The 25,964-nt window shown below is 39.3% G+C and overlaps 1 protein-coding gene across 5 annotated transcripts in view; it reads left to right on the plus strand.

Annotated features, from left to right (window-relative positions):
- The window catches only part of CMTR1 (cap methyltransferase 1), a 152,814-nt gene that overhangs the window by 107,373 nt on the left and 19,477 nt on the right, over positions 1-25,964 (plus strand). For all 5 annotated transcript variants that reach the window (XM_027876243.1, XM_027876245.1, XM_027876244.1 and 2 more), the window contains 8 exons: positions 7,223-7,374; positions 8,950-9,108; positions 11,424-11,516; positions 14,741-14,812; positions 15,669-15,763; positions 15,880-15,952; positions 22,593-22,791; positions 24,092-24,210. In XM_027876243.1, coding sequence (XP_027732044.1) covers positions 7,223-7,374; positions 8,950-9,108; positions 11,424-11,516; positions 14,741-14,812; positions 15,669-15,763; positions 15,880-15,952; positions 22,593-22,791; positions 24,092-24,210 — 962 coding nt within the window. The remainder of the gene's footprint in view (positions 1-7,222; positions 7,375-8,949; positions 9,109-11,423; positions 11,517-14,740; positions 14,813-15,668; positions 15,764-15,879; positions 15,953-22,592; positions 22,792-24,091; positions 24,211-25,964) is intronic.

Below are 25,964 nucleotides of genomic sequence, written 5' to 3' on the forward strand. Positions count from 1 at the left end.
CTGTTCTCGAGATCTCAATAAGAAAACTGGTAAAGGCAAAGTCTGCTCTTGAGATGGAAGAGGAGGGAGACGGGCTGCATGCACTGTCATAAAGGAGTTGTGTACTATCCAGCATGTTCAGCACCATCAACTAAAACCTTCAAATGCGTGGGTAAAGGCAGCAGGAAATGTATGTTGGTGTTTACTAGACTGTATTGAATGGAGCCATGAAATTTGAAGGCGGTGCTCAGATATTGTCTGTACTTGAGTTGTCTGCCACCCAAGAATGGTTGTTGCAGTGCCAAGATCTTATTGAGTAAAATCCACAAGTATTTATTAAACAGCTCTTGTGTTTGGTACTCTTAGGGCACAAACTAAATAGCAAATAGAACTTGTCCTTATAGAATGTGTGTTTTAGTTGGGCTATTGATCTACGTGAAGTTCATGGTGTAGTGGAGAGAGCATTGTCTTTGGAGTCAGAGAGCCTTGGTTTAAATCCTGCCTCTGCCATTTGCGAACTGAGTGAACTTAGCCAATTCACTTAATCTCTCTGGACTTCAGTTCTCTCAGTCTATAAAATGATGGGGATGGTGTTGTTGACTGTTTTTGTGGTAATGGTCATTTTGGCAAGCTGATGAAACTTATAGATCCTTTCTTAAAATAATGGTTTGGGTTTTTTTTTTTTGTTTTTAGGCAATTGGGGTTAAGTGACTTGCTCAGGGTCACACAGCTAGTAAGTGTCAAGTGTTTGGTCTGAGGCCACGTTTGAACTCAGGTCCTCCGGACTTCAAGGCCAGTGCTGTATCCACTGTGCCATCTAGCTGCCCCAAAATAATGTTTTTGATTGTGCATAAAATGGGATTATAAAGGAAACTATTATATTGAAATATAGGCACCTTCTTTGTGTAAGACATTTGCTAAATGCGAGGGACACAAAGAAAAGCAAAAGACCATCCCTGCTGTCAAGCGCACAGTCTAATGGAGGAGACAACTTGGAAACAACTATTTGCAAACAAAATCTGTACAGGATAAACTGGATAAAGATAAACTAGTGTAAGAGAGAAGGCATTGAGATTAAGAGGACTGGAAAAGATCCTGCAGAAGGTGAGACTTTAGCTGAGACGTGAAAGAAGCCAGGGAGGGTAGGAAATAGTAAGGAGGGAGAGTATTTGAAACATGGGGAATAGTCAATGAAAATGCTTGGAGTCAGGAAATAGAGTGTTGTGTTCTGAGGAATAGCCAGGGGGCCAGTTTCAATGGATTTTAGGGTACACGAGAGAAATTAGGTGTAAGAAGACTGGAAAGGTAGGAAGGGTCCAAGTTATGAAGGGCTTTATAAGCCAGACAGAGTATTTTACATTTACCCTGGAAGCAGTAAGGACCCTGGACTAGTTTTCTGGTTTGTCCTCAGAGATGACTCCATTGAATTAGAGGAGATAACATAATCATACCTCTGCTGTAGAAAGATCAATTTTTAAAAAATTATTTAGTATTTCATTTTCCCCAGTTATATGTAAAACAATTTTTAACATTTGTTGTTAAAACTTTGAGTTCCAAGTTTTCTCCCTTCCTTTCTCCTCCCTCCGTTGAGAAGGCAAGCAATTTGATACAGGTTATACATGTGTAGTCATGCAAAACATTTCCATATTAGTCATGTTGTGAAAGAAAACGTAGACCAAAAAAAGCTTCAAGAAAAATAAAGTAAAAAATGTATGCTTCAGTCTGTATTCAGATACCATCAGTTCTTTCTCTGGGGATGGATAGCATTTTTCATGATAATTCCTTCAAAGTTGTCTTGAATTGTTGCATTGCTGAGAATTGCTAAGTCATTCACAGCTGATCATCTTACAATATTGCAGTTACTTTGTACACAGTACAGTTCAGTTTGCATCAGCTCATGTAAGTCTTTCCAGGTTTTTCTGAGTGCATCCTGCTCATCATATCTTATAGCACAATAGTATTCCATCATAATCACATACCCCAATTTGTTCAGTCATTCCCTGATTAATAGGAAAATCAATTTGACAGCTGAGTGGAGGCTGTACTGGAGTGGTGGGAGACCAACCAATAGGCTATTAGAATAGTCCAGGTATGAGGGTGATGAGAGCCTGTTACCAGGATGGTAGCAGTGTCAGAAGAAGAGGAGGAGGAGGAGTACATTAGAGATGTGAAGGTAGAAACACAACTTGACCACTTGATTAGATATGGGGAGTGAGAGAGAGTGAAGAGTTGAGGATGACACTTAGGTTTTGGGCCTACATGACTAGAAGGATGGTGATACCCTCAATAGTAATCAAGAAGTTAGGAAGAGGGGAATGTTTTGGGAGAAAGACAGTGAATTAAATTTTGGCATGTTGAGTTTAAGATGTCTATGGGACATCCAGTTCTAGATATCTAGAACAGTTGGAGATGTAAAGCTGGAGACAAGACTAGGCAAGTAGGTCTTAGAGTCATCTGCATAGAAATAACTGAAACTCTGGGAATTGATGAGATCACCAAGTGTAATAGTATATAGAGAGAAGAGGGTCCAGAACAGAGCTGTGGGGTAGTGCCAGTGTTACTGGGCATGATATGGATGAAGACCCAACAAAGGAGACAGGAACTATCAGGCAGGAGGAGAACCAGGAGAGAACAGCATCACACAAACCTAGAGAGAAGAGTGTATCAAGAAGAGGGTGATTGGAAAAGCTGCAAAGAGAGGTCAAGAAGGATGAGGATTGAGAACAGGCCATTAGATTTGGCAATTAAGAGATCATTAGTAACTTTGGACAGAGTAGGTTCGATTGGATGATAGGTTGGAAGTCAGACTGCAGGGAGTTAAGATTGAGTGAGAGGAGAGGAAGTAAAGGCACCTATTGTAGATGGTCACATGCTATAGAGAGGTCAAAAAGGATGATAGTCCTGGACTGTAAGAAAAGGTCTTTCACTGGATTTATAATTGAGATGATAATAATACCTAACATTTATATATCAGTTTAAGTTTGCAAAGTGCTTTATGCATGTTTTTGATAACTTTGGAAACGACAGTTTCAGTTCAGTGATGAGTGTTGTATTTGGAGTCAGATGACTTGACTTCAAATACTAACTCTGGCACTTTAATAACTCTGTGACCTCAGGCAAGTCATTTCACCTCTCTCTCTCTCAGGTTTCCTCATCAGTAAAATAAGAGAATTGGACTTACATGACCTAAGGCGCCTTCCAACTCTACAGTCCTCTGAGGATGGAAACTGGGTGGCAAAGGGATGAAAAGTGAATGAAGGGAGAAGTGGAGCTAAAGAATATAGACAACTTTTTTTTTTTTTAGTTTGATTGAAAAATGGATAGAGAATATAGGATGATAGTTTGAGGGGCTGGTTGGGTCAAATTAAGGTTTTTTTAAAGTTGGGGGACACTGGATATTTTCTAGGCAGCAGAGGAGCCAGAGTGAGAGAAATTGAAGATTAAAGGGAAGATGATTGAATAGACGGACTGGTGGAGAAAGATGGGAGGGGATTGGCCCAAGGGTAAAAGTAGAGGGGTTGGTCTTAGCTAGGAAGAGGTCCACTTCTTCATCAGATACTGGAGTAAAGGAGAAAATAGAGGATGAAAGTGTTGACTGAATAGTTGTCATCGTTGTCTTTCTGGGCTACTTTTCTTGCTTGTCCTCAGAGATTACTCCATGCACAATTAAGATTGATGCCATTCGTTACTGGGATTCAAGCTTTCAGTCCTTGTCCTGTAGCCCCTTGAGTCTTAAGACCCTAGATATTATAAAGGGAAGTGTTTCAAAGAGGCAATTTAAGTTAAATGACTGTTCACAGTGAATGCTCAGTAAAAGCAGTCCAGGTCTGACATTTTCTGCAGTGTTTCTAGCTAAGAGTGTCATGGCGCTTCTTGGTACTAAGTGAAACAAAAGAGAAGCCACACGTGTGGACACTCATACGTTGCCCATGTTCCGTGTATATTGTAGGGTAGGGTAAACCTGCTTGTAGGAATAGTGGTTACACTGTGTCTTCCTTTCCTTCTACCCCACCCCCTTAGGTCATTGATAAATGCTTGTTGATTTATTCTGCCCTCTCTACCTCACCCCCAAGCTGATTTAGTTTGTGGTGCCACCTGGTGGCCAATGCAAGAAATTTGTTGACCACACATTTCCCTTAGCTGCCCCTGTATTTTCTTTGAAGGGAATCATGTATACATATCTTGTTTCCCACCCTTTTCTTCTATACACAATTTTATGATTTAAACTCTACTTAATTCCACCTCAGGCAATTTCTTTTTAGCCATCTATTTTTTATTTTTGTTTTCATTTTTAAATTAACAAATCTGTTTTCTCTCCCTACATTCTACCCCATTGAAAAAGAAAGAAAACAAATTCCTTCATTGGCCAGATTAAAAAATATATTTTTGTCTCATTCTGTACCCTGATCTATCACTTCCCTGCCAGTAGGTGATCCTCTGAAATTATGAATGATCACTGGGTTAATCATAGTTCTTTTACAGCTTTCCAAATTGTTTGTCTTTATAATGTTATTGTTATGGTATAAATTGTGCTTAGTTCTGATCATCTTCATCAGATGATAAAAGTCTTCAAAAATGTTTTTATAGTATTGATGTTTTAGTATAAATTATTCTTCTGATTTTGCTCATTTCACTCTGTTTCCATTTATGTTTTTCTACATTTCTTTGAAATCATCTATTTCCTCATTTCTTATAGCACAGTAGTATTCCATCTTATTTATGTGCCATAGTTTGTTCAGCCACTCTCAAATGGATGGACATCTCCTTATTTTCTAGTTTTTTGTTTGCACATAAACAGCTACTCTAAATATTTTTGAACATATGTAATCCTCTTCCTTTGATCTCTTGGGTATAAGTATAGCTGAGTTAAAAGGCATGCCCTGGTTGGTAAATTTGTGTATAATTCCAGATTGCTTTGTATGTGAATGTACCCATTCACAGGTCTACCAATTTCTTTTTCACACAGACACACATCCCCTTTAATTCATTTTTTTCTCTAACTCTTTCCCTTTCCTTGGGAAAATATTTCATTACCTCACAACTCCTCTTCTTTCATTTATGTACCAACAAAAATCCTTACATATGGCTTATAAGTTATAAAAGTAGTGATATGCCTTTCCAGTTATAAGCAGTTATGTAAAAGGAAAATGTTACGTTTTAAAGTGAAGTTGGATATAATGAACAGCATTGTCATTCTCTAAAACCCCAGGTAATTCTGAGAAGTCCCTTTAAGGATCTTAGTCTTTAACATCTATTCTAATTAAACCTATTTTTTCTTAAGCATATTTGATTTGTGAAAAACTTTCTTTAAAAATTGCATTTCTTTCTGTTTTAATTACTTTATAGGGCTAGGAGAACTAGTACGGTACACCTACACATTGTCTGAGTGATGGGAGGAGCGCTGCAGCAGTGGGGAAGGGAGGGTCCTGGAGAGAAGGAGTTATTGCCTGTGTGTTCTTAGGCTCCAGGACATAAGCAGGCCCTGCCTGGCAAAATGATGCCTTCCTTTCGCATCATTCTGCTAGGCACTGAGGGGAGGCAACAGGTTTAAAAAAAAAAAAAAAAAAAGGACCACATTTGTCCTTTTCTGCTGTGAATTGTAGACCTAGTAGGAAATGCAAACAGTAAGAAATATGAAATATTTCTGAGCTTTACTACTCCTCACTGGGGTATTATGACTTGTTACAACCCATTTAGCTGTTTTTTTTTTCTTCCAGCTATTAAACTTTTTTTAATTTTCCTAACCACCTCCTCTACTTTCTCTCTAACAAAACCTTTGTAACAAATATACATAGTTAAACAAAGCAGATTTCCATGTTAACTATGTCCAAAAATGTGTGTCTCATTCTGTATATTTAGTTCATTACTTCTCTGTCAGGAAGTGGTTAGCATTCTATATCATTGGTCCTTTGAAACCATAATTGATCATTGTATTGATCAGATTTCTTAAGTCTTTCAAAACTGTTCATTTAAAATTTTTTATTATAAATTGTTCTCCTTATTCTGCTCCTCACTTTATATTATTTCATACCAGTCTTCCCAAGTTTTCTCTTTCACCCATTTCTTATAGCACAATGTCATTCCATTATATTCATCTGTTATAATTTGTTCAGCTGTTCCCCAATCATTGACTATCCTCTTAGTTTCCAGTTCTTTGTCACTATAATAAAACTTGCTATAAATATTTTTTATGTCAGACTTTTTCCTCTTAATTTGCTATCTTTGGGATATAGGTCTCAATAGTGCTATCAAAGAGTATGTACACAGTTTAGAGACTTTTTAGATATAGTTTCAAATTGCTTTCCAGAGTAGTTGGACCAATTTACAGTTCCAGCAGTACATCAGTGTGCCTGTTTTCCTTGAAGCCCTCCAGTTTTCCTGTTTTGTCAACTTTACTAATCTGATGGATATGGGGTAGAACCTCAGAATTCCTTTAATTCTCATTGCTCTAATTATTAGTGATTAGTAGCATTTTTTTCCATTTTTCCATTTCTGTAGCTCTAGATAGCTTGGATTTCTTCACTTGAGAACTTCTTGTTCATATCCTCTGACCATTTATCAATTGGGAATGACTCTTAGTCTTATAAATTTGAATCATTTCCTTATATATCTTGGAAATGAAACATTTATGAGAGAGCGTTGCTGCAAAAGTTTTTTTTCCTAGTTAACTTTCTCTTCTAATATTAGCTGATTTGTATTTGTGTAAAGCCTTTTAAATTTTATATAAAATCATTTTTATATCTTTGTATCTCTTGTTTGGTCATGTATTCTTCCTCAGCGTAGCTCTGAAAGGCAATTTCTTCCTTGCTTCTCTGATTCGTTTGTGATATGAGTTTTATATTTAAACCATGTATCTTTTTGGATTGCTATCTACTTTTCTCAGAAGTTTTTGTCAGATAGTGAGTCTTTAACCCATTAACGGGGCTTTAAAAAAACAACTCAATAAATCTTAAGAAACATCTTGGTGTAGTAGGAGAAAGGAATACAGTAGGATAGATGACTTGGGTTCTAGTGTTTTTTCTCTTCCCATTACTCTTTTGCCTCTTAATATCTGTGTGACCTTTGACAAGTAGTTAGCCATTCTGATCTTCTGTTCCTCAGTCAGGGACTGGATCAAATAAACTCTTAGGGTCCTTTCCAGGTCTCTGATTCTGTCAGTAGTTCTTAACTATTTCTTCAACAAATGAATGAAATCCTGACCTGTCATAACTTTTCTAAATATCTTCTTTTTTTTCTTTTTCAGAGTCTTCCACCAGCCTCAGTGGATCTGACAGTGAGAATGAGGAGAAAAGACCTGTATCTGGCTCCTTCAGCAATGACTTCAAAGCTGACTCCCTTGTGGAGGGCACCTCCTCCCGCTACTCCATGTACAACAGTGTTTCCCAAAAGATGATGGTATGTTAGAGTCTATGTTTTGGAAGGTTTGCCGTGGAATGAGAGAAGAGAAATCTACACTGGGTGTGGAGAGAGTTTTTCTAGCCACTTTCTAGATAGAGATTCTGGGGAGTATATGGCTACTTTTCTGAACTTAATGAGACGTCACACTAGTACATGTTAGAGATGAGTGCTAAGGAAAACTGAAGCAAGCAAATTTCTCTTGTTTTGGACAGAGGAAGACTCTTTTCTGGTTTCTGGAGACTTTGTATTTCAGTTATGTCAGGTTGTCTCTTCAGATGCACACACTCAGACACAGGTATCCTGTTATTAAAGTGCATTCTCAGGTATGTATTTGTAAGTGAATAGAAATTGTAGTCAGACTCCCTCACTGAAGTCTGATTTAATAAGATGACTGCTTTTTCAGAGGTTCTCAGCAACTTCTGGAGGCTATGATGAATGGGGAATATCTTTCTCTTTCTTCTTCCCAATCGGGGTTGATAAGGATTTTTCCAGTGGAAAGTCTTTCTTCTTGATTTTGTTTTGGGTTTTTGTTTTTCTGGTTTTTTTTTTTTTTGGTTGGGCAGTGGGGGTTTTAAGTGACTTGCACAGGGTCACTCAGCTAGTGAGTGTTAGGTGTCTGAGGCCGGATTTGAACTCAGGTCCTGCTGACTCCAGGACTGGTGTTCTATCCACTGTGCCACCTAGCTGCCCCCATGCAGGCTACTTTTTAAAATCCTGTTTGTCAGGTCTCTGTTGTGTTTGTACAGTAATGGGAATAGCTGATTCTGAAGTCATAGGCAGAATACAAATTTTGGGCTATAAATACTGAATGTGGGGAAATGGGAAATTTTGGGTTTGTGGCTCAGGGTAACACAGGAAAACGTAACTCCCTTAAACTTAGAGAATGATTTTGTGGATATAACAGGAACTTGATCAAGAGACTATGTTACTTCTTCCATGTGTGTCAATGGTGTTATGTCTCCTAGATGGAAGCTCATGTAAAAGGATGAATCCGTGGTAGAAATTATAGCTTCTGGAAACCTTCCTTGTGTCTCATTAGGTAGATGCATGCCACATTTGGGGAGTAGTTCCCCTTCCCTCAGGATGTATAGCTGATGAGTCCCCCCAGGATTTAGTTTAATCTTTGTGAGCAATTGTACCTTTATTACAGTTTCACCATACTAGGACCCTATTGTGCTTTTCAGACCTCAGTTTTACATGATGAAAGATTTAAGTTAATTATATGATTAAGCAGCTCATAGCACTCCTTGTTGCCCTTGCCTCGTGGGATTGTTCTTCTGAACCAGAGTGATGTAGAGGTTACTCCTCAAAGCAGTTTCATTTTAAATTATACTCCCTTTATCACTTCTATGCTCTGGATCTACTTTTCACTTAATCAGGAGAATTAGCTAGAAGGGCAGTCCTATGAACCTCCAGTGAGATTCATTAAATATTCCTGGTGCTTTAATTACAGCTTTGTGGTCCTTTCGCATTTATTCAGCTACCAGTTGGCCTGGATATACACTCAACTGAACGCAGTTACCATCACTAATTATCACTAATGATGCTCCATCATTTCTCTCTCTTTTTCAGGCAAAGATGGGCTTCCGAGAAGGTGAAGGTCTGGGCAAACACAGCCAGGGTCGGAAAGACATTGTTGAGGCTTCTAATCAGAAAGGTCGAAGAGGCCTAGGGCTGACACTAAAGGGTTTTGATCAGGAACTCAATGTGGACTGGAGAGATGAACCAGAGGTAACTAAAATTAAATTTTGTCTAGTTTTGGGCACCACATTTTAGTTGGGATGTTAACATTGGTGTGCACCCAAAGCAAGGGGGCTCAGGTAGTATGAAGGTTCTGGAAACCCTTTCATCTGAGGAATGTTTGAAAGAGCTGGGGTTATTTAGTTTGGAGAAGAAAAGACTAAGCGAAGGAAATGAAATTTGTCTTAGAATATTTTAAGGCCTCTGATGTGGAAAGGGGAATAGACTTATTCTCTGTTTCTTGGAAGAGAAAAAAACCTAGGACCATTTGGTGGAGGTTGCAGGGAAGCAGCTTTTAGTTCAGTGTAAGAAAAGGTCTCATAACGATTCAGGCTTCAGGAGAGTGGAAGAAGCTGTCCCATGAGGTCAATGAGCTTTCTGTAATTGAAAGTGTTAAGGCAGAGTCTGAATGATTTTAGATTAGGGAGGGGATTCTATGTTGATGTTGAGGTGGTCTAGATGACCACGAGGTGCCTTTTTAACGTTGAAGATTTTATGGTATCTTGATTCCAAATTTTGATTTATTTATCAGTTAGTCCCATGTGATATTTACATTGTGTTTATTCTTTTTGTCACAGTTTAGACTAGTTTGTTTTAGCTCTGATAACAAAAAAAATACACCTCTTTTTTTGTACTTATGATGTTGGTTGATATTTTATGTTTGTTCCTGATGCTCCAGTGCAAGGAGGAGAGAGAGATCCAGTGAGCATAGAAAATGATAAAAGCCTAATAAGGTTTCATCGTAAGGCACTGAAAGTCTGAGAGCTAATGAATTCTGGTGGTGGTCCTGCTGAGTTGCCTTGTGGCTGCTGGGGAAAAGACCAGCATGTGACAGTGAGGGTTTGAGTAAATATTTGTAATTGCTTGTTACATGTAGCCTTTCTCCTTAGAAGTACAGAATACTTTCCTTGGCCTCATTTGTATGGAAATATACAAAGATTCTGGGTATCCTTGGTAAAACAGAATTAGAATTGACTATTTAATCTCAAGTCTGGTAAAGCAAGCCTCCTATAATTGTGTTCTTAATGATTGGAAGGAATAGAACATTTGGTTGTGCCTGTTCTAAACTATATATATATATATATATATATATATATATATATATAATATATTAATGTTACATAATAATATATAAATAGTTTTTTTCTTTAGAAAAATTGCCTAAAACTGGCTTGCTTTACAGTCTAATATCCACATGGTATCCCCTAGAATCAGAGGCAACAGTAGGTGGTTGTCTTTATCTAAAGTCATAGTGTGGGACCTGGATTGGAAGCCTGTCAGTTGTGACTGGTAGCCTTCGGAGATTTTCAGTAATCGGGGGGCCTAGTGTGTGTACTATCCTGCAGCCAGCCTTTGTCAAGCAGTCATGTCAGCCTGTAATATCATCTTAGAACTTTTGTAAAGTATGATATTACTTTTTAAAAAATTTATTTTTATTAATGTCTTTTGTTTTTATATTACATAAATTTACAGATACATTCCTTCCTCCTCTTTTTCAGGGAGCCATATTTCAGAAGAAAGATTTTTTAAAAAAATAGAGAAGAAAAAAGCAGTTAGCTAAGCTAGTCAACATAAGATATGGGTGTTACTTTTAATGTAACTTGTAAGGGCAGTTGCAGAGCCATGTGTGACCCCAGAGCTGGTCATGTCTGACCTCATTTTGTGCATTAGAGTTTGCCACTTCTCTGTTAAGAGGACGGAGTTAGGTTTTGTCATTAGCCTCATAGAGTTAAAGTTGGCAAAGTGCTGATTTTTAACTGAGATGTCTCCAGATGACTTGAAGTAGAACTTCATTTAGTTGGCTTCAGGTCACGTTGTGAATAATGCTTTAGAAAAAGGCCAAAAGAGAGAGCTGCTTCATATCTGTGATCTTTCCGGATTTCTGGTGGAGGAACTCTTAAGGTTTGGAAGGCAATTTCAAGGCTCAAGAGGTTAGCTTAGAGCTAGAAGTTTTCTTCAAAGGTTGGAACTTAAACAACATACTGGTTCCCAGCTTTGATCTATGTTTATTCATTCTTTACTTGCTTAATGGCATGGTAGAATTGAAAGACCTGGGTTTGAATCCTGATAAATCAGGTTCTTCATCTATAAAATGAGAGAATTGAATTGAAAAGTACTCAAAAGTTGCTTCCAACTCTAAAATCCTATCATGCTATTAACTCTATTCCACATTCCCTTTTTCCCCCTTTCCATGCTAGAACCTTTTGCTTCTGGTTTGATTTAGAACATTAGAGAGCCTGGATTCCACCAAGGATTCCTTTGCAAGACTGCCAAGCTTACCCATCTATTTTTGCTCTGTTTTGCAGCCAAGTGTCTGTGAACAGGTGTCATGGTTCCCAGAATGCACCACTGAAATTCCTGATACCCAAGAAATGCGTGAGTGGATGACTGTGGGAAAGGTAAGGTTGAACACAGAGAATACCCTTCATTTTTGACACTAGTCGTCTAAATTTTCTTCATCTCACCTGTATTTTATACAACAGTGCAGGTTAGGCAGGTTTGTGAGAGCTTAACTATACTGTCAAGAGCCAAGTTTCCTCAGAAGGTTAGCTTTTATTTGCCTGGGAGGCCTGGCATAGTTTTCCTTGGATCAGTTAACTTATTGGTCAGCACAGAATGCCGAGTTCCTCTCTTTACTGTTGCTTTTCTCAGCCATCATCTGATGGAATTTATCAAATATACACATATGTTTTAGACTGTGCGGAATATCCTTTCTGCCAGATAGTTGAATAGTTAACAGTCCTTACCATCAGGCAGCATGTGGAAGAATGAGGGGCTAGCTAGGGAAGTTGTAGAATCTCCTCCTGAAGAATTTTAAGTATAAAGCAACCAAATGCCTCTTTAAGATAATAACCCTGGGAAGCTCCTTTGAAGATGCTGGAGTTGGACCTTTATAGTCTCTTGAGCTATAGTCTCTTACAGCCATGTAAGACAGGATTCCATTAGGCTCTCTTTTCCTATTCTTTCTGACGTATGTTTTAAGAGTTATCTCTGGAAGGAACCTTAGAGACCATATAATCCAGCCCTCTCATTTTTACTGATGAGGAAACTGAGTTTCAGAGCATTTAAGAGACTTTTATACCTCTCTTCTGTTTGCCTTAGTTTAACACAATGCTTGGCACATAGTAGATACTTAATAAATGCTTATTGACTGACTGACAAGCTGTTTTTGGTATCTTGAATACAGCCCCTCTTGCCTTTCAGAATTCTTATTCGGTGTATAGCCCAGGTGACACCTCTCCTGAGAAGCTTTCCCTGATTTCCCCACCCATCCACCCCCATCTTTAGTGTTCTTTCCCTTCTCAAAGTTTCCTAGAATACTTGGTCTGTTTTCTTTCTCGACCTCTTCTGTCCCACCCTACACTGTATTATATTTACCTGTTTTTTTATTTTTAACACCCTCCCCCCACCCCCCCACCCCAGCTCCTTGAGCTAAAAAAAAATTTTTTTTTTTTTTGCCTTACTCCTTGAACTATAATTAATGAATATTCCTTGAATTGAATTGCCCAAGGTCAAAAAGAATAAGCAGCACCAGTACTCAAATGCAGACTTTCTGTTCTGTGTTCTTTCCTGCTTTACTTGTCTAGGAGATTATAAATTCCTGGAAGGCAGGCAAGGTCCTTTATTATTTCTCCTATATCTGAAGAAGAACTTTTAAAAACTTTTTACATATACTTGACATGGACTTGCTCTCTTCTCTTGTACAAATACAGCAGTCTCTGATTGCTCTTTTCAACCATTAGGAGGCACTACGTATAGAAAGCGTTCTTTTAATATTTAACATTTAAGGAAATGCAGTTAGAAATTTCTTTTTTATTAAGTAAGAATAATCATGAAGAACCTTCTAGAATTGATATGACAACACTTCACATACTTCTTTTTATTTAATAATACATTGAGATATGAGATCTTTCTGGGATAACTGCATATTTTAAGATGTGTTAAATATTTAACTTATGCTGCATATAAAGTAAAAAATGGTGAGTATAATCATTTAGGGTCATATATCTCTTTTAAATATGAGTATCTTAAATATCTTGAAACTAAAAGTTATATAGATGAGCTGACTGCTGCACATACTTTATCCTGATTCCCAATTGTATGTAAAGTACCCCTTTTATCAAAGGAGGAATTAAGGAAGGTAAGTGACTTTGAAGTTAGGAAACACAAACATGCAAAACCACACAGATTGAGGAATATGAAAAAGGACCCTTTCCAGCTTCTGTTCTAGTGACCTTCCTACCTGGATACTTTATTGCTCAACAGTACTAGAAAATACTTAAGAACCTTTTAATGAAATAAAGCTACAGGAGGTAAAAAGCAATTATCCAAGTTCTAATTTGGCTATATATTAAACATTCTTGTTCTTGCAAGATGCACTACAAGATTTTTCATAGTAACTAATGAGTAGGATAAGGTTGAGCATAGCTCTCTAACCCTGGTTCTTCCCTATTCTTTACCTTTCTTGAGCTCTAGGGAAAGACAATTTGAATGTCTTTCTTCCTATTTGCTTTCTCTAATAACAATAAACGTCTTATCTGTGTGGTACTTTAGTCCCTTGACAAATTTATCTTATACCTACAGCTGCCAGAAGGATTTAGGATCTTTGTCCTTTCTCCTCAGGGAATGAAGTACCTAGTTACTACCTAGTTCAAGTTAGTGATTTGAATCCTGACTCTCTCAACTCATTTGGAGGCATGTCAAAGGAACATGGACTTTGTCAACTTCATATCTCCCAGGGAACTTGATCAACTTCTAGGCCTGGTTAAAATTGTCTCTCAGGATGACTAATCTTGTCTGTGAAAACCGTATAGACTTTGTGGTTGACTTCCATTAGTCTCTCTGTACCCTCACATAGTTGCTGCCACCCCAGGTATCTTCTCATTTGGTCTTTACTCTTTTCCCCTCACCGCCCCCCTCCCCCATATTAGTCAACAGACTTTTATGAAGTGGCGCAAATCCACATGATGTCTGTTCTGTGGTGGTAGTCACTGTGCTTGGTGCTGAGGCTATAAAGACACAACAAATGAGGTAGTTGATGCCTTCTGGGATCTTACATTCTATTAAGGGAGACAATGTGTACATAGTCAAATATGTACAAAGTAAAGACAAAGTATTTGGGTGGGGGAGGCACTAATTGCCTGGAGGATCAGAAAAGTCTTCATGTAAACCTCAACTACAGTTAAGGCTTAACATGGGTTTAATGTCATAAAGACTGGATAAAATTGTCAAATGTATATGTGAGACTTCCTGAGAGAGAAGTTACTGAATGTGCTGGTCCAAATTCCAGAGTTCTGTACAGCTTCTGTAACTAAACTAAGATTCATCTTCTCTCTGAACCTCTTGTCAGACTCCTGTCTGTCTGTCTGCAGTCTATATCCGGTCGTCTGTTCTTCCCCCATATCCCATGTGTTTCTCATCTTACTCAGTCACAGTGCAACCTTTAGCATGTAGCCTGTCCTTCAAAAGTGTACCTCTTACAGACTTCAAAGTTGAAAGTATATACTATGATTATAATTCCTCCAATATCATTTCTTTAAGAAGCCAACTCCCCTTTCTCAGTTGTCCCCTGATTCTAGTTAAGCATGATAATGATTTACTTTTTTCTATGCCTTTGTATCAGAGGAAGATGATAATTGAAGATGAAACTGAATTTTGTGGGGAAGAGCTTCTGCACAATGTCCTGAAGTGCAAGGTATAGTGTCTGGCACACAGTAGGCACTTAAATGCTTGTTGAATTGGAAGGTAAGGCCTTTCTCCTGGAGGTAGATTCAAGAGCTCCGATTTAGCAAGCTGCTCTGTGAGCTCTTTACTGGGTAGGCTGAGGAGAGATTATTCATGCATATACATTCCTCAGGTTTTTTCTTAGGTTAAACAGATTTTTTTTTCAGAGAAGAACTCTAGATTGGCATTAATGAACCCTTCCCATTTTTCTAAGGTATCCTTTAACCTGCTTGTTCTTTCTGGTAATTTTCCTGTCCTGTGTCACTGGAGTGATCCAGTAACTACTTTTGGAGGCAGAAAGAATGGGATTTGGGTAATAGTGATTGGAAAAGGGAAAAAGTTGATGGAGAAGGCGAAATCTCTTGGCTTAGTCTATCCTCTACAGAGTTTTTTGTTTTTGTTTTTTTTTTTTTTTGCTGTGAATTGTCTTTCCTGGGACTTGGCTGGCAAAAGGCTCAGCATTTAGGGCACTTTGTCTCTGGAATGGGACACAGATGAAGATGGAACTTTTCTTTTTCTGGATGCCAGGAATTACCAAAAAATCACAATCTCATTTCCCCCCCCCCCCCCTTTATAATTAACAGTCTTCCAAAGAGCTGAGTTTGAGTGATCCTTAGAATATTAACTCTTCCCTTTGGGAAGGAGAAACAGCCAAGTATGAGATGTGGGAATTAGCAACAGCAAGAGAGACTTCTGTGCACAGCACTAACCCAGGCCTCTGGAGGGTTCTGAAGGGGAGACAGTCAGGATCCTCAGGTCTTTGAGGGTTCCTATGGCTGAGACATTGGTGTGATGCTCATTTTGTATTTCTGGTTTTCTATTGGCAGAGTGTGTTTGATGATTTGGATGGAGAGGAGATGCGTCGAGCTCGGACCAGGTCCAATCCCTATGAAATGATCCGGGGAGTCTTCTTCCTAAACAGGTTTTGTGAGCACTTTTCTCCCTGTACTTTTTCTGTCTTTTCTTTTTACCTGAGCCTCAGCTTCAGGGTGGTTTGAGTATAATAAGTTACAATTTTCCTCTTTTGCTATGTTGCAGAGCAGCAATGAAAATGGCCAATATTGACTTTGTATTTGATCGTATGTTTACGAACCCAAAGGACTCATTGGGGGTAAGACTCAGTCTTTCTTTACTTATGATTCTATGGTACCACATGGCTCTAAGCTCAAAATTGGCCACTTGTTAAAATCTGGGAGGATGATGCAGTTGAATGGTTCTTATGGGCTCTGCCTTGGACTTCTCTGTGGTCCCCAAAGGTAGGCTAACTAAAAAGTACCTCAGGCAGCAACTACATCCAGGTATTCAGGTGTAAGCCTCTGTCCTCCTAAGTGTGTAGAACCTGTTACTTAGTGCAGGCCAGGTGGCCAAGGGTCAAGATGCTTCCTGAGTTGAAGCAGTCTGTACAGGCTTAGGCCCCCGAAAATGAGAGAGCCATGATTGGCAGAGCAGTGTTCCTTTAAAAGAGGCCATGGGGAAAAGGGAAAATCTCAAGTCGGTTCTTGCTGTAAATGGTAGTGGTGGTAGACATGCAGAGAGTGAGAAATCTGAAATCATCCCCTGTTAGTTTTTGCCTAGGTTTTTTGTGTCAGGCAACAAATCCAAATGACTTTTCAGAAGTATCATGATGTCATAGAAGGAAACACTGTTCCGGCAAGCAAGAGATATTGGTTCTTGTCCCCACCTTCAGTTGCCGCTTAGTCCTTAGGTGACTTTGGGGAAAATAACTAACTTCTCAGAGCCTTAGTTTACTTATAAAACATATAAAACAAGGATAAGGATATCCTCCTTAAGGGAGGGGGTGAGACTAAATGACTTCTTGAAATCCTAAATATACAAACATAAACATACATTGCAAAAGGCAATAAATATGTGTATGTACGTAGGTAGATAGGTATATATATCTATGTACACGTGTATGTATATGTATGGTTGCCTTTGGATTTGTGGGTACAGCTTGTAATAAAAAGGATTTTTACCCACTCAGAATTGCTAATTTAATAAAATTCATCCTACTCCTCAAAAGATAAAGGCTTTTGTTTGTTTTTGTTTTTTGTTTTTTTTTGGTGAAGTAGTTGGGGTTAAGTGATTTGTGCAGTTGTGCAGCTAGTGAGAGTTGTGTGTCTGAGGCTGAATTTGAACTCAGGTCCTCCTGATTCCAGGGCCAGTGCTCTATCCACTGCACAACCTGGCTGCCCCTAAGATAAAGGCTTTTGAAGCCTACCGATATATAACTAACCTTTGTCTTCACATACCTTTTGATTGTTAGAATGCTAGAGACTTGCTTTCTGAGGTCTCATATTTCAGCTTATACTTCGCTAGCTGCTTCACAAGTGTGCATGCTCATTGGTAGACCCAAGTATCCTACAGTCATTTCCCTCTCCTAGGCGTTTCTGTACTTCCCAACTGCAGTAGCCAGCAGGAAAAGACTGTTAGAATTGGTGCTTTGAGAAAATTTAATTGGAATAATGATGATTTAGTTTTCTAAGTTCCAAATGATTTCCCTTTAGCCCCTGATAGCAGAGGGATTCTGTCAAGTTTATGGGAAAGCACAGTATCATTCTGGGCTTTTAAATGTAAATACCTCCAGCACCTGTTACCTGCTTATTGCCTTTTGCTGAAATGAAAATGAAGAAGTCACTAGGACAATACCACTCATAAACTGTGGGTAGAAATGTTAGTTATACAGAGAAAGGTGTTTGTGTTGTTTGGGTCAGGGTAGTTTCTTGGCTTGAATTGGTTGCTAATGGCCATAGAAAATTGTCCTTTAAGAAGCGTTTCTCCCGATTCCTCAAGGAGAGAGTGCTAGGTGTTTTCTTCTGTCTTCTCATGTTTGCTATTGCCTCAAGACCAAATTGAGAACCAGACTGAGCAGGCTTGTTGTTTTTTTCCTGGAGAGCACAATAGAACCTTTAGCAGGGACAACAAGCTGCACTCTTTTTTTTTTTTTGGCAGTTGGGGTTAAGTGACTTGCCCAGGGTCCTACAGCTAGTAAGTGTCAAGTGTTTGGTCTGAGGCCGGATTTGAACTCAGGTCCTGCTGACATCAGGGCTGGTGCTCTATCCACTTTGCCATCTAGCTGCCCCAACGAGCTGCATTCTTACAGCCAACCCTCTTGGAGGATGAATTGCCCTTGTGCTAGTCAGGTTTGCAGAATCCAAGCTCAGGGACCCTTGAAGGTTTGGGGGGATGGGAGTTGAGGGTTCTTGTAGGGCTTCCTGGGACTAGAAGATGCTGCTCTAGAGAATTTGAGAACTATGGAAAACAAGGAAGATAAAGTGTAAGGCCTGAAGGACACAAAAGAAATCAAGGAATTTTAGCTGTTCCTTAGTAGGGTAGAGAGAACCTGGAAGAGAAATCATCAGGACAAAGAAACACTGACTCTGGAGTATAATAAGAGGTAAGATAGGGAAAAAGCTGAACTTAGGTGTTTAAGTATTTTTTTTTAAATAATTAATTTATTTTTAGTTTTCAGCATTACTTCCATAAGATTTTTAGTTTTAAATTTTCTTTCCCTCCTTCTCCTCCCCAAGACTTCGTGTAATCTGATATAGACTCTGCTTATAATTCATATTAAGCATATTTTCCCATTAGTCATGATGTAAAGAAGAATTAGAACTAATGGCAGGAACCTCGAGAATGAAGCAATAAAACAAATAACAAAAGAAAAGGAGAGCAAATAGTATACTTCCATCTACATTCTGACTCCATAGTTCTATCTCTGGATGTGGATAGCATTTTCTTTCCATCGTGAGTCTTCTGGAATTGTCTTAGATCCCTGCATTGCTGAGAAGAGCCAAGTCTATCAAAGTCAGTCATCGCACAGTGTAGCTGTTAGTGTGTACAATGTTCTCCTGGTTCTGCTCACTTTCCTCAGCATCAGTTCAAATAAAGTCTTTAAGTTTTTTTTTTTAATTTTTAAAAATTTTTTTTATTAATCCATCCAGATTCATCAGCAATCACCTCCACATGCCTCTGAGCTTAAAATTTTTCTCCCCTTTCCTCCTCACCACCCTTAGCACCCTCAAGCCAAGATGGTGCACAATCCAATATAAGCCATACATCCACATTCCCACCCAAACACACCTACACACTAGTGATGTTGTAAGTAAAAATCAAAACCAATAGGAGGAACCATCAGAAAGAGGAAACAAAACTCAACAGAAGAGAAAAAAAAGTTGCAGTTCAACTTCCATAGTTCTTTGTTTGGATGTGGATAGCATTTTCCATCACAAGGCCTCTGGAGATGTCTTAGATCCTTGTATTACTGGGAAGGGTTAAATTTATCAATATTAGTCATCGCACGATGTGGCTGTTACTATGTACAATGTTCTCCTGGTTCTGCTCACTTCACTCAGCATCAGACCATACAAGTCTTTCCAGGTTTTTCTGAAGTTAGCCTGTTTATCATTTCCTACAGCACAACAGTATTCCATTACATTCATATACCACAACTTGCTCAGCCATTCCCCAGTTGATGGGCATCCTCTCAATTTCCAATTCTTTGCCACCATAAAAAGAGCTGCTATGAATATTTTTGTACATGTAGGTCCCTTTTCTGTTTGTGTTATCTCTTTGGGATATAGCCCTAGAAGGCTATTGCTGGGTCAAAGGGTATGCACATTTTTTAGCCCTTTGGGCACAGCTCCAAATTGCTCTCCAAAATGGTTGGATCATTTCACAACTCCACCCAACAATGCATCAAGGGTCTTTAACTTTTAATTCTGTCCTAAAGAGTCTTAGCCTTTTGGGCATTTTTGAAACTGTGTCCTAGAAAAACGGAAGAGAAAGAAAACAAGAAAAAAATGTGGTCAATATTGGTTCCATAGAACTGATGTTGTAACACACTTCTTGTTAAAGAGATGCAAACCATTATTTATAGTTTTACATTATATTATAGATTTAAGCTTAAAACTGCACCAAGACTTTTGCGATGTCCTATATACTCTGTCAGTAATGGCCTCTGTATCAAGACAATTTTGTTTTTCTGTTCTGTCTTGCTTTTTTGACACAAATACATTCATATAAGGGAGGTACTGGGGAGGAGTTATTGGGAAGCATTTGTAGTGTGTAGAAGGAAATTCTGTACTCTGTGCTTTAGGCACACACTTGCCAGCAATAATTTTTATACATTTAGTTTTAAATAATTCCAAATATTTCTTCTTAGAGTGAGATCAAGAGATTATTAGAGTATTTGAAAATCTCAAACACGATACATTTTGGAATTAAAGTTTATAATATTTGCAAAAAAAATAGACAGAATTCCACAGTTAAGATTCAGTAAGGGTTCAGAGTATAGGTAAGAGTCTCAGAATAATAGTAATTTAAAATATTGGTGGGATCATTAAATCCTTTTTTGACCATTCCTGGAAAATGGGGATTCTTCTTTTCACCTGGCCAAAGATAAACTCATGAGCTAGCTCCATTATTTGAAGGAATCAAATTCCTTTGTAGTCTGACTAGTACCTGGAGTTGGTCCAGACGTAAGAAGGTCCCCAGCTTTCTACCTGTCACCTCCTTCCTCAGCTTTCAGCCATTTTCCTTAAAGGAAGTGTTAGAAGATAAAGGTTTTTGTTCAGGGCATTGTTTCTGAATTGGCAGTTTAAGAAATATTGCCAGGAATTTCTCATTCAGATTGGATCCAGGGCTTCAGACTAAAATCCTGTCCAACATTGTCTTGTAATAAGTAACCTGAAGAAGTTGGGGGTGGGGGAAATGTCGGTAGTTTTCCCAGCTGTAAACAACAAAATGAATCAACAAAACATTTTTTAGAAATATTGGACGTGGCCTTGTACATAAGGAACTAAACTTAAGAAGCCTGAACTAAGTCTAGTCAAGTGATAGATGAAGCTATTTCCCTCTCATAAATAAGTCATATATGTTGAAATCTCAGAACCTTAGACTGAATTGAATTTTCTTTTTAGAGGTGGTGATTATCTTCATTGGTCCATCCCCATGCTTCCACTCTTCCTTGTGCATCAAATTTGTTAGACTGAGTCAGTGGCAGAAGAAAACTGGCTTGTTCTTTTCAAAACCAACTGATCATATAGATCTTAAATCCATGACCACGGCCTCATTAGCACTGTGCTCTTGCTACTTGAGCTAACCAGGGCTTACATAGAAAGTGTCTTACTGTGTAAATGCCACTAAATCTTTTTCATTTGTGCAAATAAGTGCCGGTGAATATGGACTAAACAGAATACAGGAGTCCTGAGGGGATCTCAGGCAGGGAAGTTGGGACACCTCAGAACTCGTGTGCCACTGCCTACCTGAGACACAGGGTGGGATTTTTCCAAGGAAACTTGAGCAGGCTTTTGAAGCCTGTTCTTGGTTAGCACCTGCTGCATTCAGAAGCTCCTTATCTGGAGGTTCTCTCATTACTTAGGGAAAGCTCAACTGCCATCACTAGGGTTCCCTTCTTGTACCCTCTTCCCCCCTTCCCTCCAAAGGGACTACATTTTGGAAATTACCAGCTGTTTCCTTTGTTTTAACTATGCTTTCAAAGCCATTTGATTTCCAGTTAGAAATATGTTAGAGCTCTGAATGCTTATTCCCCCAGTGTAAGGGTATGAATTATCCCCATTCCTTTGCTTTTTGGCAGAGTGCTTTGTGAAGATTGCAGATGGTTAGGAGTTCTCTCCCATTTTTTATTGTACTCCATAGAAACCTGTCTCATAGTCTTCAAAACTTATAACAGTCTCAGCATTTTCCAGTCATCAAGACAGTGATAAAATTTTTCCTCCTTTGCAGATCAGAGAGAATAGCTGTGTGAACCTGGGAAAGTAATTTAATCACCCTCAGTCTCAGTTTCCTTATCTGTAAAATGGGAATAGTAATAGCTGTAGCTGCAGCCTCACAGGATTGTTCTGTAAATCAAATGGACTAGTGTACTTCAAGCACTTTACAAATCTTAAATTGATATACATGTGTTGATTATTGTGATTATTAAAGCGCTAGTGATGAGCAGGAATATTTCTACCACCTTTTAAAGGAGTATTACAGGCCGCATGGTCTGATCTAGGGCTTAGGCTTGACTCATCTTGCAGGATGAAACAGTGCTCCTGGGCACTCTTGGCAATTGGGATGGCATAAGTAGGGGAAAAGGGAGAAGGGAAAAGCAGGGCAAGTGGAAGGTGATGGAAGGTATGGAAGCAAGAGGAATGAAGGAGAAGATGCATGTGGTAATGAGAGAAGAGTACCAGTGACTACAGCTTTAGTTACTCATTCCTTTTAATGGAAAGATTAAAGGCCAGGATTCAGAAAGTCTGGGTTTTAGACATCTCCTGTTAACTGTCTGGCTGACCTTGAATAAGTCATTTAACTCTCATTTTTTCCAGGAATAAATGGTAATGCTTTGTCTTGTGTTCTTCATGGGGTACTTGTGAAGATACAATGAAATGACATGGGGGAAAATTTTTTGAAAAGAAAAAAAGGCCAAATTCTAGGAATAACTGATTGTATTGTAATTTTTATTAGGGAGTTGATTTAGTAGTTATAGAAAAGGCTTGAGAAGCTGTGCTGGAGAGGAAGCATCTCCTGCCTATGGATGGAAATCTGTAGCATTAGTGAGAGAGGATCTTGCAGAGATTGGGCTTGGTGCAGTGGTCTTGGAACCAAATTTTGCTAGTTTAGTGAGAAAACAGTTCTTTCCTTCTTTCCCTTTAAATAATCCCTACTGAACTCCTTTCTTCTTCTCTTCTCTCCTTTCCACTCCTCTCTTCCTTTTCCCGTCTTTTCTCATCCTCCTTTTATAGAAACCCCTGTTGAAGGACCGGGATCCAGAGCTTCTATACTTTGCTGATGTATGTGCAGGCCCTGGCGGCTTCTCTGAATATGTGCTTTGGAGGAAGAAGTGGCATGCAAAGGGCTTTGGAATGACCTTGAAAGGGCCCAATGACTTTAAGCTGGAGGATTTCTATGCAGCTTCCAGTGAACTCTTCGAACCCTACTATGGTATGCATTATGGAGAGGGGAATTAATCTTCTCAAAGGAGAAATGGTCCTGAAAAGGCTCCTGTGTTGTAAAAGTGAAACACTATCCTGGCAGTTGTGTCAGTCTTGTTTGGCTCTTTTGTCTTGGGGTCCAAGCAATTAATAATGATCATGATAATAATAATAATAGTAACATTTATATAATGCTTTAAGGTTTGCAAAGCACTTTACAAATATCCTATTTGATCCTCACAGCAACCTTGGGAGGTATGTGCTTTTTTTTAATCCCCAATTACAGATGAGGAAACTAAGGCAGGTAGAAGTTAAGTGACTTGCCCAGGGTCACACAACTACTAAGTGTCTGAGACTAGAATAGAATTCAGCAGCTCACCATACCAGCACGTGCTTGTTTCCTTCTCTGTCTGGTTTCTCTACTTCAGTTCAGCTGCATATGGTTTAAACACCAATCACAGCAAATTCTTGTCAAAGTTATTCATTCTTCCCTTTCAGAGGGAACTCTTTGCTTATAGTAACAGAAAGTAATGAAACTATATAATCTTTTGCTGAATGATGGCATTTTTATTAAGAAATACAGATCCTGTTCTTTTGCCAGCTCTTGAGAGTGGAATGTTATTTGGTGATGGATAGCCCACTTTCTGCATCTATCTGTCCTGATTGTTCTGGGCTTGCCACCATATCTGTCCAGACCTCTTTATACCTAATGTTTAGTAGGAGTAAAGGAAGAGAAACCTTCTCATAAGCCAGCAAATAAATCTAGAAAGAAACATCACTTTTTAGATTTTGTTGATACCTTTATTTTTTGTATCACAGTCATGTCTGAAATATGCCCCGCCCCAACCTAGTAAGCCTGCCTTCATAACAACCACAGGAACAGCAAATTAAGCAAAACCCACTAACCCATTGTTCCTGACAGTGTATGCAACGTTCCATGCCAGCAGGTCTCCTGCCCCCTGCCCTTTACACAGAAGGAGGGAAGTGAGCATAAATTTGGGGAAAAGATTTCAATTTCAAAGTTACTGCTTTGAAAATGAGGTTAAGAAGTACCTTCTGTTTCATAGAAAACTCATTTTTAATGACTCTTATATGAAGAATCCTCTCAGTCCCATGAATTGATTTTATTACACAAAGTCTGTGTTGAGCTTCATGATGAGGACAGTGTAATGAGGGCCCTCACGTAGGAATTCCCTCCCCAAAGGATTAAAGGATGCCTACCTACCTTCGGGCACTGTCCAGAAGAACTGTGTTTACTAGTCCCTAGGAGGGCAGTTGGTAGATGGACTAACCACATTATGTCTTACTAGGTGAGGGCGGGATTGATGGAGATGGAGATATTACTCGACCAGAGAACATCACAGCTTTTCGAAATTTTGTTCTGGATAACACCGATCGCAAGGGTGTGCACTTTATGATGGCTGATGGGGTAGGTGATATCTCACTCTGTGAGAAGTTCATGTCTTGCCACAGTGCTTCTCTGGGGTTGCATTCCTAGTAAAGGGTTAAGATTGGATTATGTTCTCTTCTGACAGAAGCCCTTGTTTAGGATGGGCATTGGTCTCTTAGGTGTAGCTCAGGTCTGGGGTGGGGGGAGGGAGTGGGTAGGTAGTGCTATTTTGCTATGTGTATGTGATTTTGTGAAGGCCAGGGTCAAGGCTGAGGGGAGGGTTATGTGCACTGCTTCCCTTGGAGCAAGCTGGTATACTCAGCTCTCCTCTTGTTTGGCTCTGAGACATGGCAAGTTAAGGAATAAATATAACTAAAATGAACCAGCCAGAAACCAAATAGGGAAAAGTCATAAATTATTTGTCAATTTCAGTATTTCTGACAGCCCTTTTTGGATATGTGCTATCCAGATTTAGCTGGTTTCAGAACTGTTTGACAGGTTGACAAGCAGAGATCCACTTAACACCCTGTCTTCAGCCCTCCCCTCTTAGTGCCGGGGGAGGAAGACAGTAGTGGCATGAAGGCAATCTGTAGTGGGAATCTACAAGTAGTTGAACTGTGGTGAATTGCTCAGGGACCCTGTTTCCAGGGCAACTCTTTAAGGGAGAGAGAGAAATCCATTGTAGTTTTCTTAGGCAAAAAGATTCAGTCACTGCTAATTCAACCCTCCAGAGAATCTTTGTACCGGGCCAGGGCCAAAGAATGCTGGTTTCAGTTCCTTTTTTCCTAGGACGAAAGAGGAAAGCCTTTTAAGGGACTAGTTTTAAGATAAATGCCAGAAGGTACTCCAAACATCTTCTGTGTGATGTGTAGGTATAATTAGGAGCCTCAGAAGAGTGAGGGCAGCATGTCAAGGATAGCCTAATTTAAAAGATGTGGCACAACTGTGGTTGGCAGATAAGACCAACCTGAGGAACATTGAGCAGTTAGGAAACTAGCTTTGATCTGACTGGGTATGGGACTGATATTATACATGGTGGTAGGAGCCACAAACTGAAGGACTGTCTTTACTTTCATGCACATCTTCAAATTGGGAAAGTCCTACATATTTTTGGTTTTGTCTCTTCTGGATGTTAGCCCAGATGAGCTGAGCCAGCCTTTCCTGGCATGATTCTTACTGAGGCTTTGAAAGAGACCAACTACCTTGCTGCTTTGATGAGGCTAGGTCTATGTTCCCCTCATGGAGCCCAGGAAGAAGGAAATGACGTTGAGATATCAAGGACATTTAATGACCAAGGACTCAGACCAGCAAGTGAGCCAGTTAAAGTGGGAAATGGATCCCTGGGAAAAGAGGCATTATGGCATAGAGAAATTATTGTTTATTGTTATGTTAGAACCTTCTTTTTCATAACTATACTTAGAAATCTTTTGAGTCACCTATATAAGGACTGTTGAGTAGTCCTGAGTGGAGGAGCATTCGCAGGATACTTGTTCCCTGGGTTGCAGGTGAGACTTTGCTGGGGACCCTGGAGTAGTGTCTCATCTTGCCATGCTTGCTCAACTTCTGGCTAGGCCAACAATGTAGTTCTGTTCTCTCTGATTTCCCTCCTTGGACTGCCATGACAGCTTAAAGGGCTGCCGACTGGTAAAGGAAGCTCTGTGTATCCCCTGAAACTTTCATTGTGTTGGAAAGAACACTGCATTAGAAGTTGGGGACCCCCTGGGCTGGAGTCTAGTTTGGGCAAAGTTATTTATCCTTGGAGTCTCAGTTGCCTTCTGGCAGAAGGGTTAAGA

Source organism: Vombatus ursinus, unplaced genomic scaffold, assembly GCF_900497805.2.
Source record: "Vombatus ursinus unplaced genomic scaffold, bare-nosed wombat genome assembly UNPS02014811.1, whole genome shotgun sequence".
NCBI lineage: Eukaryota > Metazoa > Chordata > Mammalia > Diprotodontia > Vombatidae > Vombatus > Vombatus ursinus.